Source organism: Notamacropus eugenii, chromosome 2 (genome assembly GCF_028372415.1).
Source record: "Notamacropus eugenii isolate mMacEug1 chromosome 2, mMacEug1.pri_v2, whole genome shotgun sequence".
NCBI classification, from domain to species: domain Eukaryota; kingdom Metazoa; phylum Chordata; class Mammalia; order Diprotodontia; family Macropodidae; genus Notamacropus; species Notamacropus eugenii.
This window is the reverse complement of record NC_092873.1, coordinates 455,231,249-455,245,918: the sequence shown is the minus strand read 5'-3', so window position 1 is coordinate 455,245,918 and position 14,670 is coordinate 455,231,249. Positions and strand designations below refer to the sequence as shown.

Genomic DNA, 14,670 nt, shown 5'->3' with positions numbered 1-14,670 from the left:
ATTGGGCAGATCCACAGAGAAAATACTATTTGAGCTGCAGCTTGAAGAGATGAGATAGTGATCTTATGCTGTGTCAGTAAAGAAGGGGTACATTCTAGGGATGGAGATGACCAGTGCAAAGGCATAGAGACAGGCTATGAAGTGTTTGCTGTGCATCTCTGATGTACCCATGTGCACCAGAAAGATTGGTGTACATTGATCCTGGTTGAAGCCTGACTGTGAATGACTTAAAAGTTAACCAGAATAGTTTACATTTTATTTTAGAAGCAACAAGGAGTCACTGGGTGGCCTTTTATCAAATCTCTAATATAGGCTAAGCATTATGTCAGGATTTGGGCAAAGAGAGAAAAAAGTGAAAACATTCAATTAATCAAATGCTACCCTATTTCTCTAAATAGAAGTATCCTCCGATTAGGGGTCTCATTCCTAAAATTAGTTCTCTTGAAAGGTAGAGCTATATACTGGGAAGAATGCAATTAAAAAAAATAGTAGAATTCTAGAACGAATTCAAATTTTATTTTACCCAGATTTCTAGCGAAGTTGGGGTGAGGGCAGAGAAAGACTGTCAGTCTAGATTCTGAACAGTACAGAATTGGGGACTTGCCAAATGCAAGCGCTTGTGGCAGTGATCGTGAAAGATACAAGAATAATTAAAAGACAGACCCTTGTCTTTAAAAGCTTGTAACTCAATTGTCAAGTCAAATATACATGAAAAGTCTTTTGCTTTTTCCTACATGGCTCAAAATAGCACATCCCTCTTGCCAAATGACTGTTGTAGATAATAGGGGCCTGGTATTTTGGGAATAACTCTAGCTGTCTGTATCCGGGCCTATTTAAAATTAATTTACCCAGCTCTCTCTATCTCCTGGGAAAGACTCCGTGGCCGCTCGGCTCCAGGAATCTCGGGACGCGGTTCCTTCTGCACCATCAGCCACCGGCCAACGGTCACCCTGACCCGGCCGCGCGCTCTCGGGCTACCCGCTCCTGGCCGAAAATGCTCCCGGTGGTTTCCCGTCTGCTGAGGGGAGCCTCCCCCAAACAACCCGGAAAAGTGCCCCTGGCAGGCCGTAGCTTTGTCAACGAAGCTTCGTTTGATATTAAGAGATGTGCCCTTCATCGGCTTAAGTGGGGCCCTCCCGACTGGGCGGTTCTCACTAGGGAGGAAGGACTCAAGTACTACAAGGCGATGCAGACCGTCCGTCGAATGGAACTGAAGGCGGACCAGCTGTACAAGCAGAAGATCATCCGCGGCTTCTGCCACTTGTGCGACGGTCAGGAGGCTTGTTGCGTGGGCATCGAGGCCGCGATCAAGCCTTCAGATCACGTGATTACAGCCTACCGGGCTCATGGCTTTACCTATGCCCGCGGACTCTCGGCTCGAGAAATCCTGGCCGAGCTGACGGGGCGGAGAGGGGGCTGCGCCAAAGGCAAGGGAGGCTCCATGCACATGTACTCCAAGAACTTCTACGGGGGCAACGGCATTGTGGGAGCTCAGGTGCCCCTGGGAGCTGGCATCGCGCTGGCCTGCAAGTACCAAGGAACGGACGACGTCTGCTTTGCTTTGTACGGAGATGGGGCCGCTAATCAGGGGCAGGTGTTTGAAACTTTCAACATGGCCGCTTTGTGGAAACTGCCTTGCGTCTTTGTTTGCGAGAATAATCGATACGGAATGGGGACTTCGGTAGAGAGAGCAGCAGCCAGCACTGACTACTACAAGAGAGGAGACTACATTCCAGGAATGAGGGTGGATGGGATGGATGTTTTGTGTGTCCGAGAGGCGGCCAAGTTTGCAGCTGCCTACTGCAGGTCGGGAAAGGGCCCCATAGTGATGGAGCTGCAGACGTATCGTTATCACGGGCACAGCATGAGCGACCCGGGGGTCAGTTACCGTTCTCGGCAGGAGATTCAAGAAGTGAGGAGCAAGAGTGACCCGATCATGCTTCACAAAAACCGGCTGGTGAACAGCAACCTTGCCAGCATTGAAGAATTAAAGGAAATTGATGCTGAAGTAAAGAAAGAGATCGAGGATGCTGCCCAGTTTGCTACAGCGGATCCAGAGCCCCCCGTGGGCGAATTGGGCTATCACATCTACTCCGGACATCCCCCTTTTGAAGTTCGTGGTGTCAATCAGTGGATCAAGTACAAATCTGTAAGCTAAAAGGGATTAGGGATCGAACTTTATAGAACTCCTTTAATGATGCATTATCTTGTCAACTTTAAGAAAGGAATTGTTAGATTGAAGGAAGGGATGAAACCTCCAAAGACAAAAACATTTTGAACTGTCATTAGAAGATACTAAATATATACATTATATCCAAGAGGGCTACTAGTTATATCTATGCGATAGTTGTACATTATGTTAATTGTTTACATTGTTTCGCACATGGATATATTTCTATGTATTATGTATATTAGCTTCATATGTGCAAATGCATGTTTGTATATATTATGAATTTATGTGTATATGTGTAGATGGATGGATAGATAGGCAAATTTGTTTTTAAAATGGACAGGATGCCAACAACTAGAGCTTATGCAACATGTATGTTATATTACATGTACTACATACATACTATATAAGCTATAGATGCACACACTATGTATATGTATGTGTATATACCTAAGCATACTGTCACACATAAATAATCATAGACAATAGATAACAGAGAGATAGCCAGCTAGATAATTTACTTATCAGTTATGTTTCCCCTTACTACAAGAAACCTTTCCAGACCCCACCCCTAAACTTCTCCCTCAAATAATCTTGGATTTATTTATCTGTATCTATGCTGTATCCCTCCTTCCCACCCACCTTCATGCCCCACTAGAAGAATGTAAACTTCTAGAAGTCAGAGACCATTCCATTTTTTAGATGTATAGAATTCAGCACAGTGCTTTACACATAATACAAACTTGACAAATGTTTATTGATTTGAATTAAATTGATTTGACATCCAACTGGAGAATGTTTTTTTTTTTTTTTTTATTGTTTCAAATGTTGACATCTTGGAAAATGCTTGCAAAAGACATATAGACAACTTAATGATTTCTGTGAAAACACTGTCAAATTGTTTTGTTGGTTGTTGGTTCATTCATAGAAATGGTGAAAAGGATTAGGGGAAAATAGTTTTTTGACGTCTGTTACAGTAATTCTCAAATTTCATTCAAATTTCATTTTGCCTCCCATGCTCCCTCAGGAACCATTTTTCTACCCAATCTCTACCTTCATATGTACAACCCATACATAGTCACAGTCCTATCTATTAAACTATTTGGTAAGTACAATAAACAAAAAAATCAAGGGCTAAACCTGTGTGATAAGACAAACTGCATGAATTGGCAATGCTGAGACAAAGCTACGCTCAGGGTCAGTAAAAGGATCAAAATATATCAGGCCCAGCAAAGTTATAAAAGGCCAGATTCTGGCAAACCATGCTGCAAATGTCCTTCTACCTCTTCGTATTATAGTTTAGTCCTTGAAAAGTTGATAACTTGTCCCTACAGAGGTACGAAAAGAAATTAAGTAGAGAGCTTGTAATTTATCATACAGCCAATTGAAAGAGAATTGTGAATAAGGAGTTTTATAATTGACAGAGATATGGGAATGCTTGCAAGGGCAAATGACTGGGTAGGAGCAGAAAAAAATATATGAAGAACAATTAATACAAGGCCTACCTTTTTGTTTTCCCTTCCTGGTGTGCAGAGGTCCTGGGGAAGTACATCCTTCTTACACACACACACACACACACACACACACACACACACACACACACACACACACACACACACACACACACACACACACACACACACCCCTTACATGGACAATTTAAATTACTTATTTTAATGGTTAGATTCAAAATTGCTGGCTAGGTCACCTTGGTTGTATCTTAGCCCCTTTTGCTATTGTGGGATTTCATGGCTAAAATGCCTTGAGCATTTCTATATACCATATTTCAATTCCTCATTTATCTGTGTAGTAACTGAAAGATGATATACCTTAAAGTATACCTATGCTTTTTATGTCAGCAAGGAATTGAGGACCCAGGGGTTACATTACTGAACTATGGAAATCAGGGGTATCAATGGTGTCTATGCATTTTATTATTATTAACAGTTAAAGAATGGATTTCTTTAAAGGATGTACGTCTTTCTCTTCCTCTAGGAGTTTTTGTTTATTTTCAAATTTCTTAGAGCTACTTTACTTAGTAATTTCATATTTTAATTCTCAATTAGCTTCTCCCTATCTCTGTTTTCCTTTCTCCTTCTCTCTTTCCCTATCTGTCTTTCTTTCTCTGTCTCTCTCTATGACTCTGTCTCTCTTTTTTTTCATGATGCTTAGCCTAGTGTCTCCCTCTTTGGAAGGAATTTTACTTGTAACTGTTGTCAGAGCTTTAATGAAAAGTCATTCAAGCTGATATCCTAATGCAAAGCAATTACATGACTGAAGTAATCTACAATTTTGATGTACAATGGTTTATGTATTTTTACTGCATTAAAATATATTCACATTGAAAAGTCAATACCAGTTTTCCTTTTCTGCATTTGATGAGTACACTACTCTCTTTAAGAAAAGTTGGAATCTGCCAACATGTATCTTTCACTACTGTTTCTAAAAATGCAGTTTATCAGTCCTGGATCCTGTGTAAGAGATTTTCATATCTATAAGAAGTTTTGCACTGTGATAGACCTTTGCTTGCTAAAGTTAGCTTCATTTCTATAAAAAAACAGAGAGATTCCAATAATGAGAAAAAAAAAAAACTCACATTACCAAGCCTTTTTTTTGTGGCCACAAACTTCTTTCACATAGGATCCAGGAGTCTCCCAAGTTCAGATCCTTAAAAAAGTATTGTAGTGAATTTGTATTTTAGCAAATTCTCCTCAGCAACTCACATTAAAACAAGGTGCTCTTCAGCAGACAATTTTATTGAGTTCAGAAATATCCATGAACTTAAATTTAGGTGGATTTCATAATGAGAAAAATCACATAGAGTGGAGAGAAAAGAAAATGCACTGAAGGTCTTCTGAAGAAGCTTCAGCATAATCTATATAGCCTGCTAAGAGGAGAGTATGGAATGAAAGGCATGTTGGGGATAAGAATTACAGCAATACAGACCACAAGAAATGGGCAATAAGTGGAAGCAGAAAATTATGTAGCATATGGTTGAGCTACCCATATTGGGATGCTAGCAATTTCCTTTCCTTTCATCTACAAATTGGGCAAAAAACCTATTATTACCTGTCTAAACATTTACTTCTTAGTTCCCCTTCCTCCTTGGGAAAAGAATGAAAAAGATAAAAGCTTATACTGTTTTCTATCATTTGCATATTGGGAGGATTGGTTATTTTCTTATTAGTAATCAGTTTTATATATGGGATCCAAATATCTTCTTTTTGATTATTAACCAGTTATTAGTAGGGTAATTATTAGTAGTTTTTATTCTCTTTTTCCTACCTCATTTAAGGCCCAGTGCTTGTGAAGATGAAGAAAACGGTCAATACTGAGATATTTTCCTCAGTTTTGGATAGGATCCCGATCCCACCCAACTTAGGAGAGCATATTCCTAGTCTCAACAAACCATCTCCTTGGCAGGAGGAGCTGATGACTTTTTGCCCACCTCATTTGTATGTCCACCCTTTTATTAACTGTTAGCCAATGAGAGTTTTTCACCCTCAGGGATACCCCCTTTTCCAAAGGCATTTAAACATTCAACCCAACTACAGCCCTCAATTTATTATTTGCTAGCCTAATTAATAAATGATTAATTACCCATAAACTCTGTTTTTCAGGTCTTTCATTCACTTCAATGATTAGGTGGACTTCAGTCCAAGAAATCTATTGTTCAATTATTTCTGTCTTTTTGAAAATTTATAGAAAATTTCCCATTGATATTTGTTTTAAATTTTATTTTAGACTCAAACACCAGAACAAAAATAGAGAATACAGAAAAGAACCAAAAACATATAAACTTAAATATTGGAACTTAAACACAAAGTTAAGAAGAAAAAAAAGCATGTCAGGTGCATAACAAAACATAAGAGAGGATTCAAATTATGTAACAATAAATTTTCATTTCAAGAAAGCCTGTATGTTAAATAATTGTTATGTTGAAAATGGTCTGTCTTTTCTTCACTTCCTTGTGAGTTCTTTTGTTTGCATTTTTTTACTTTGTTCTTCTGTCCCCCTCCTGTCACTCACTAGAAGGCTACAATACAGTTTAGATATGTTTCTCTATAGCTATACATATATATATATATATATATATATATATATATACACACACACACACACACATACACACACATATATACACATATACATATACATATGTACATAAATATATAGACATATGTTTTCCTAAACATATTCCACTCTTGATCTTTGTCTTTATGCTTGTGCATATGTCTTGTTTCCTATCCCTCCTGCTGCCTCTACTTTGCTTCTATCTACTACCCTGTCCTGCTGTTACTTGCCTAGCCCCCTCCAAGGATCCCTCCCCTATTCCTTGCATTCCCATAAATCTAAACACCCTTCTGTACCTCCCTTTTACCTATTCCCTCCCTCTCCCCTCTCAAGATCCCTCCCTTGTTCTCTCCCCCATCCCTCTGCCCCTATATTTTTTCTGAATTTAGAAGACTTTTATACTCGTCTAAATATATTTGTATTGTTCCCTCTTAAACCTATTCCCAATGAAAGTAGGTTACCAGAACTACCAGCCCTTCTCCCCCCATCTAATTCCTCTGTATTGATTCTTCCTCTTTCACCTGATTGGTATAAAATAATTACTCTTTTTAGCTGTTCCTAAATGGTTTTTTTGTTTTTGTTTTTTTTGTTAAAAGGGGCCATCCCTTGAGTAACCACTTAAAGAGGCCTATTCATTGAATGGGTATATCTCTCTCAAAGTGAGATTCTGATAAGACCTTAGCCTAAAATGGCCAGGGACCCACATTGCACCTTGGGCCATTTCCAGTCTTCCTGAGGAATATCAGGCCACTGGAACCAAATGGCTCTGGAGGAGAAAGTGAGGCTGGTGACCTCTCTCACTCAAATCAATGTCAACTGCAAGTCATATCATCATCTTGATGTCATGGTCCTCTTAGAGAATGAAGGACAAGCACACAACCTCCTAAATGGTTTTGCTTTTTAAATTCACACCCTACTCAGGTTTTCCCCAATCTTACTTATGAGCTACCAAATTATTATAAGAATCTTAGACATACATTTTACAATTTATGTATATAAAAAGTAAATAGTTTGCCATTATGAATCCCTTATAATCAGTCTTTGGTATGTACCTTATATTTCTCTTGGTTCTTGTATGTCAAATGTTTTTAAGTTCAGGATTTTTTTTAACAAAGTCTTGAAAGTCTGAGAATTTGTCAAATGTATATTTTTTTCATTCAGGATAATAATTAACGTTGCAGGGTATATTTTTTGGCTGGAGCCCCAGTAGTTTGCTCTTCTATATATTATGTTCCAAGACCTGCAGTCCTTTAATGTCTCTGCTGCTAGGTCTTGTGTGAGTCTAACTGTAGCACCACTATATTTAAATTTTTTAATCTTGATGCTTTTAGTATTTTATCCTTGAGCAGGGGTTTTGGAATTTGACTATGATATTCCTGTGAGTTTTCCTTATAAGATCTCTCTTAAGTTGTGATCAATGGACTTTTTCTATTTCTCCCCTTATTCTAATGCTCCAGGAAAATTTTCTTTAATTATTTCCTGTATTGTTGTATCAAGATTATTTTTTTATTATAACTTTCATTTAGTCTAATTATTTTATATTTTCTCTTCTTGATCTATTCGCCAAATCTGTTGGTTTTCTTATAAGATGTTTCACTTTCTCTTCTATATTTTCATTATTCATATTTTGGTTAATTGTTTCTTGATCTCTTATAATTTCACTGACTTGACTTTGCCTAATTCTAATTTTCAAGGTGTTATTTTCTTAATATTCTGGATTTCCTTTTCTAGTTGGTTGATTTTCTTTCCATAACCTTCTTGTTTTTCTTGGATTATTCTTATTTTTCTTTTTAAGTTTTTCCTTCATCTCTGCCATTTGGTTTTAAAACTCTTTTTTAAAATCTAGGAATTCTTTTTGGGCAACTGACCATTTGATATTATTTTTTGGGAGTTTCTTTACTGCAATATCCTCCTGAAGATGAACCCCAGTCATCTCTTATTCCCATAATAGTTTTCTGTGGTTGGATTCTTTCTCCTTTCCCTGTGCATTGTTTGTGGTGATGGCTTAATTTTTGTAATCACCTATAGCCCTTTGGTATGGGAAATTGTGCCTCTTGCTCCAGATCTTCTGTTCTCCCCTCTGGCCTGGAACCTAAGCCAAACCTCTTACCTCCTCTAAGTGCCAGCACCCAGAGGCTTTCTGCCCCACATCTGCACTCACCAGGTGTGTGCTGGTTCCTTCTCACCTAGCTGCTCAGAGCTGATGTTCCTTGTCAGCAGAGATTCTTTCAATTTTCCCCAAATTCCCAGGGGTAAAAGTTCCTGTGGCTAGGGCAGAGGCAGCCACTGAAACCATCTAACCTCAGGGCTTGCCCGTTGTTAAAATGGAACCTAGCCTGGTGGTGTTTACTCTTGACAAGGATCAAACTTTTTCTTGGGATTTTTTTTTTCTGATCTTCTCAAATTGCCATAGGAAACCCCAGTTGTGCCCCTATTCTTATTTATCTCCCCCCAAATTTGGTGCTAACTTTAACTCTTTTGTGAGGGAAACTCTTGAGAGCTTGGAATTTTCTGACCTACTGTGCCACCTTCCCAGAATCCTCTCCTCCACTGATATTCTTAAAAGCTGATTGTCACCAACCCTCAGTGTTGTGGTAAATGGTAAAGTAGGGACCCTTTGGGATATGGAAAGGAAGAAAGATGACATCTACCTTGGAATTAAAGTAAAGAGGAAAAAATTCCCTTCAGAAGAAGTTGAGGAAGGAAGTAGGAGAGGCTCGTGGAGACAAGGGGAATTAGAGATCATATGAATTTTGATTATTCCACAGACAGAGAAAGACCAATAAGGAAAAGAGAGCCAAGGAAAATCCATGTTGAATGATGGTTTGGACAGGGTGGCACAACTACTGAAGGTTCTTGGGCTCATTGGCTTTAGAATCACTGCAAATGGCCAACCAGTTAGGGGCTCTCACTAACTTTGTGGTGATGAGTCCATAAATACCAGATACAAACCCAGCAAACTCTGTAAGTCAAGTTATATATATTACACTTATTTCTGTCATTAGCCATAGACTACATTTACATGTGAGTGCCACATTAGATGAGGGACTCATATATTGATGTGTTGATAGGAGGCATTCTCAACATATATAACAAATATACAAACTACTATCCCCTTAAGATAGGAATTATCTCTATTAAAAACATTTGCTTTTCATATTAAGATTAGTGTTATAAACTCAGTTATATTTCACATCATGTTTACATAAGGGAGGTACTTACATGAAAAAGAAATATACCAGGATAAGTCATGGAAAGTACAAAATGTACAGACAGAGACAGAGAGAAAACAGGGAGAAAACTGGAGCCCATATGATTTCATTTTCCCTACAAGTAAGAGTAACTTAACCTAGTACAAAGTATGTGTACTCAATATTTTTTTAATTGTTGTATCAGTAACTTTCACTGTGCCAGAGCCATCATTTATCAGATTTGATTATAAATAATGGAAATGTATAAATTATAAGAAAGAGAACTGAATTTCTTTTGGCTCCAGAATACCTTTTTTAAAAAAATAATCTTCTAGATTAGGAGAATATTTTATAACCTGCCCTTTCCCAAAGTCTACAGCCATATTATATATTTGTTGGTTTCTCACTGAGACTTTGGGACAGCTAGGTGTTGCAGTGGATGAAGTCAGGAACATTTATTTTCATAAGTAATGTGAATTGGGTGCTTGGGTAAAATGTAACTTTACTAGGGAACATAGTGGATAGAGCACTGAACCTGGAGTCAGGAGGACCTGAGTCTAAATCCGGACTCAAGACACCTACTAGTTGTGTGACCCTGGGCAAGTGACTTAAAACCCCGTTTTCCTTAGCACCTCATCTAAAATGAGCTGAAGAAGGAAATGGTAAACCACTTCAGTATCCTTGCCAAGAAAACCCCAGATGAGGTCAGGAAGAGTTAGACAGGAAGGAACAACAACTTATCTGTTCAGATCAAATGAGTTAATATTTGTAGAGCACTTAACACAGTGTCTAACATATTAGACACTTATAGAAATGGTTTTTTCTTTCTTCCATTATGTTCAGCCTATCAGTATGATTTTTCTGATCATTCTTGATTCCATGTTAAACCTCATTACTTTTCTCACGTACATATTGTAGGATCATAAGAATACAGTGTTAGAACAGGAAGTGACTGTAGAAGGCATCTAGTCTAATCCAATAATTTTATAATTGAAGAAACAATTCTAGAGAGATAAGATAACTTGCCAAGGGTCACAAGGGGAATATGTAGTCAAATGAAATGAACAAGCACTTCTTAAATACTTGCTATGTGCCAGGCACTGCACTAAGCAGTGGATGCAAAAAAAGATAAAAATAGTCCCTTCCCTCAACATTACTACTTTAATCCATACCCTCTGAATCTTCAGTATTTTCATTTTATAAATTTCATGTAATAAAACTACTCACATTTTTAATGACTTATGGTTTATTTGTTTTTAAAGGCTATGTTACACTTAAGCACCATTTTATGGAACAATGTCTTATATAAATATTATTTTTCATTCTCTTTTCACTTTCTCCCTACTTAACTTACAGATAATTTTCATTGAGAACACATATAGTGTTCTATAAACAAAGTATCCCTACTAGCTCATAGTCAGGACAAATGTTCTAAGGAAATATTTGTGAAATCTGGTCTATTGAACATTATATTTTAAACATTTAAATGTACTTCCTACAAATGTGTTAACTTAGTTTTTTCATCTTCTTCCTTATTTTTTTTCCTTTTACTCCTCCATTTTAAAGGGGAAAAAATATGTTTTTGTTATTAGAGAAAGCCCTGAAGGCTATCACACAATCATTGTTTACTTTAAAGTGATTTTTTTTTTTCTTCTTGCAAAATATATTAGCCAAAACACTGAAAAGCTCAGTACTTTTCAATGGAGGAGTATTGGGCAAATAACATAAAATATCCAAGTAAATATAGCTCATTCACCATCATTTTGGGGGAGTTGGGGGGTAGCTCTTAACTTAAATCATCTTCAAACTCTGAAATTTACAAATACTTCCTTAAGTTACTAGTTAAATTTTGTATACAGCATTTTTTTTTTGGCTCATATAGCATTGCCATGGATTATGAACTTCTGTGGAAATGAATGCCTTAAATATGACTTTGTATCTATGTTATACCAAAATAATTACCAGTGAATATTGTCAATTAAGTCAAATTCACTGATTTGGTGGGGCATAAAGGAGTGTCTCTTACAGTATTTAAATGTCACATTCACTGAAAAATGAAATTAAAAATAACAAAATTTTTAAAAATTTTAAAAACGTAACCATCAATTAAAGAGGTGTAATGTTTCAAATTTAAGAGATGAATAGGAAAATATCAACTAAATATAAGAAATACAACTTTTATTAAGGTACTGATGTTTTGTAAAACTTTCAAAGATGAGTAAATTATGCTTTATGCCTAATATCTTCAGAACATATCACTTGAGAGAAAAATTCCAAGAGCCAAGATGGAGGAGTAAAAATAAGTCACTCCCACCCTCCCTTACTGACCTCTAAAAACTCAGAAGATATCACCCCAGGAAAAAACTCTGGAAGAGCTGAGCCAGCAGAAAGATGGGATACAGCAGTCTTATAGCCCAGGAAGCTTGCAGGATTAACAGGAAAGTCCCTTTTACTCTGGTAGAAGGGGAATAGTAGAAGACAGGAAGTGTCCCAGCAAGCCAGCAGCAAGCCCCACCCTAGCATACTGGGAGAAGATCCTGAGCTCCAGGGTGGCAGAGCAGGCAAGTGCCAGCACCAGGACCCCCGAGTGCTTTGGCATAGGCAGGGGAACCAATAGACTTCAGCTTGGAAAACCACCACATGTGCCAGCAGGCAACCTCCAGCACCCAAACATTCCAGTGCTTCAAAACAGTCTGGGTGAGCAGGCATCCTCCAGGGGCCAGACCTCCCACGCCCACCCAGAGAGCTCAGTGTTGTTAACCCCAGCTAAGCACCAGATAAGAAGAGGCACAAAGACCCATTATAGTAGAAGGAAAGAAGGGAGGGAAATGAACATTGTTTGAACCTTACTCTCATCAGATTTGGCTCAAAGAGCCATAATCATTTAGGTATAGAAATCTATCTTACAAGTAAGAGGCGAAAGGGAAAAGAAAATGGAGGTGGTGATTGGAAGAAAGGGAAGAAGTAGGAAGGGAAAAAGGGGAAAAAGGGAGGGGGCCAACGGAAGAGAGGGCAGACTGAGAGAGGTGGTAGTTGAAAGCAAATCTCTAATGAGGAGGAAAAGGGAGAAAAGAGAAAAACATAAATGGGAGAAAATAGGATGGAGAGAAAGATACCGATAATAATCATAACTGTGAATGTAATGAATGCTCTCATAAAATGGAAGCAGATAGAAAAGTGGATTAAGAACCACAATTCTATGATATGTTGTTTACAAGAAACACATTTGAAGCAGAGGAATATACACATAGTAAAGGTAAAAGGCTGGAGCAAATATAATATGCTTCTGCTTAAGTAAAAAAAGCAGAGGTCTCAGACAAAGCAAAAGTAGATCTAATTAAAAGAGATAAGGAAGAAACTACATCCTGCTAAAAGGTACCATAGACAGACAATGAAGCAATATCATTACTAAACATATATGCATCAAGTAGTATAGCACTCAGATTCTCAGAGAAGGATTTAAGGGAGTTAAAGGAGAAATATACAATAAAACTATTCTAGTGGGGGACCTCAACCTCCTCCTTTCAGGACTAGGTAAATCTAACTAAAAAATAAACAAAAGGATGAATAGAATTTTAGAAAATTTAGATAGGTTGACCTCTGGAGAAATTTAATGGAGATAGAAAGCAATATACCATTTTCTCAATGTTACATGGCACATACACAAAAACTGACCATGTAAGAGGGCACAAAAACATCACAATCCAATGCAAAAAAGCAGAAATATTAAATACATCCTTATCATATCATGATAAAATAAGAATTACATGTAACAAAAGTTCATAGAAAGATAGACTAAAAATTAATGGGAAACTAATCTAATCCTAAAGAACAAGTGAGTCAAACAACAAATCACAGAAACAATAACTTCATCCAAGAGAATGATAATAATGAGACAACATACCAAAACCTATGGGATGCAATGAAAGGGGTTCTTAGGGGAAGTTTTATATCTCTCAGTGCTTACATGAATAAAATAGAGAAAGAGGATATCAATGAATTGGGCATGCAATTTAAAAAGTTAGAAAATGAACCAATTAAAAATCCCCAATTAAATACCAAATTAGAAATTCTGAAAATGAAAGAAGACATTTAAAAAATTGAAATTAAGAAAACTGTTGAGCTAATAAATAAAACTAAGAGATGGTTTTATGGGGAACAATAAAGTAGATAAACCTTTGGTTAATATGATTACCAAAAATAAGTAAATAAATATCAAAAATGAAAAGGGTAAATTCACCAATGAAGAGAAAATTAAACCAATACTTAGGAGCTATTTTGTCTAACTGTATGCCAAAAAATTTGACAATATTAGTGAAATGAATGAATATTTAGAAGGATATAAATTGCCCAGATTAATGGAAATACAAATAAAATGCTTAAATAGCCCCATTTCAGAAAAAGAAATTGAACAAGTCATCAAGGAACTCCAGAGCTTGGTGGTATTTACAAGTGAATTCTATCAAACATTTGAAGAACAATTAATTCCAAAACTATATGAACTATTTGGGAAAATAGGCAAAAAAGGAGTCAAACCAAATTATTTTTATGATACAAATATGGTGCTGATACCTAAATCAGGAAGAGTCAAAACAGAGAAAATTATAGACCAATTTCCCTAATAAATATAGAAGCAAAAATTTTAAATAAAATATTAGCAAAGAGATTACAGCAAATTATCTCCAGCATAGTACACTATGACCAGGTAGGATTCACACCAAGAATGAGAACTGGTTCAATATTAGGAAGGCTGTAATCATAATTGACCATATCAACACCAAAACTAATAGAAATAATATGATTATCTCACTAGATGCAGAAAAATCTTTTGGCAAGATACAACACCCATTTCTATTGAAAACACGTAGGAATGGAGTCTTCCTTAAAATAATAGGTAGCATCTATCCTAAAACCATCAGCAAGCATGATATGTAATGGGGATAAGCTAAAAGCATTTCCAGTAAGATCAAGGGTGAAACAAGGATGTCCTTTATCACCACTGTTATTCAATATTGTACTACAAATGTTAGCTTTAGCAATAAAGGAAGAAAAAGAAATCGAAGGAATTGGAATAGGTAAAGAAGAAACAAAGCTATCACTCTTTGCAGACAATGTGATAATAAATGTAGTGAATCCTACAGGATCAAGTAAAAATTATTTGAAAAAATAAATTTAGCAAAGTTGCAGGATACAAAATAAACCCACATAAATCATCAACATTTCTATCTATTATTA

The 14,670-nt window shown here is 36.8% G+C and overlaps 1 protein-coding gene across 1 annotated transcript; it reads left to right on the top strand.

The window, feature by feature from the left end:
* Window positions 1–952: 952 nt before the first annotated feature.
* LOC140529592 (pyruvate dehydrogenase E1 component subunit alpha, mitochondrial-like) lies at window positions 953–4,523 on the top strand. The gene has a single exon (XM_072648362.1). It carries the CDS (start codon window positions 995–997, stop codon window positions 2,156–2,158), a length of 1,164 nt encoding a protein of 387 aa, XP_072504463.1. The 5' UTR covers window positions 953–994; the 3' UTR covers window positions 2,159–4,523.
* The last annotated feature ends 10,147 nt before the right edge of the window (window positions 4,524–14,670 follow it).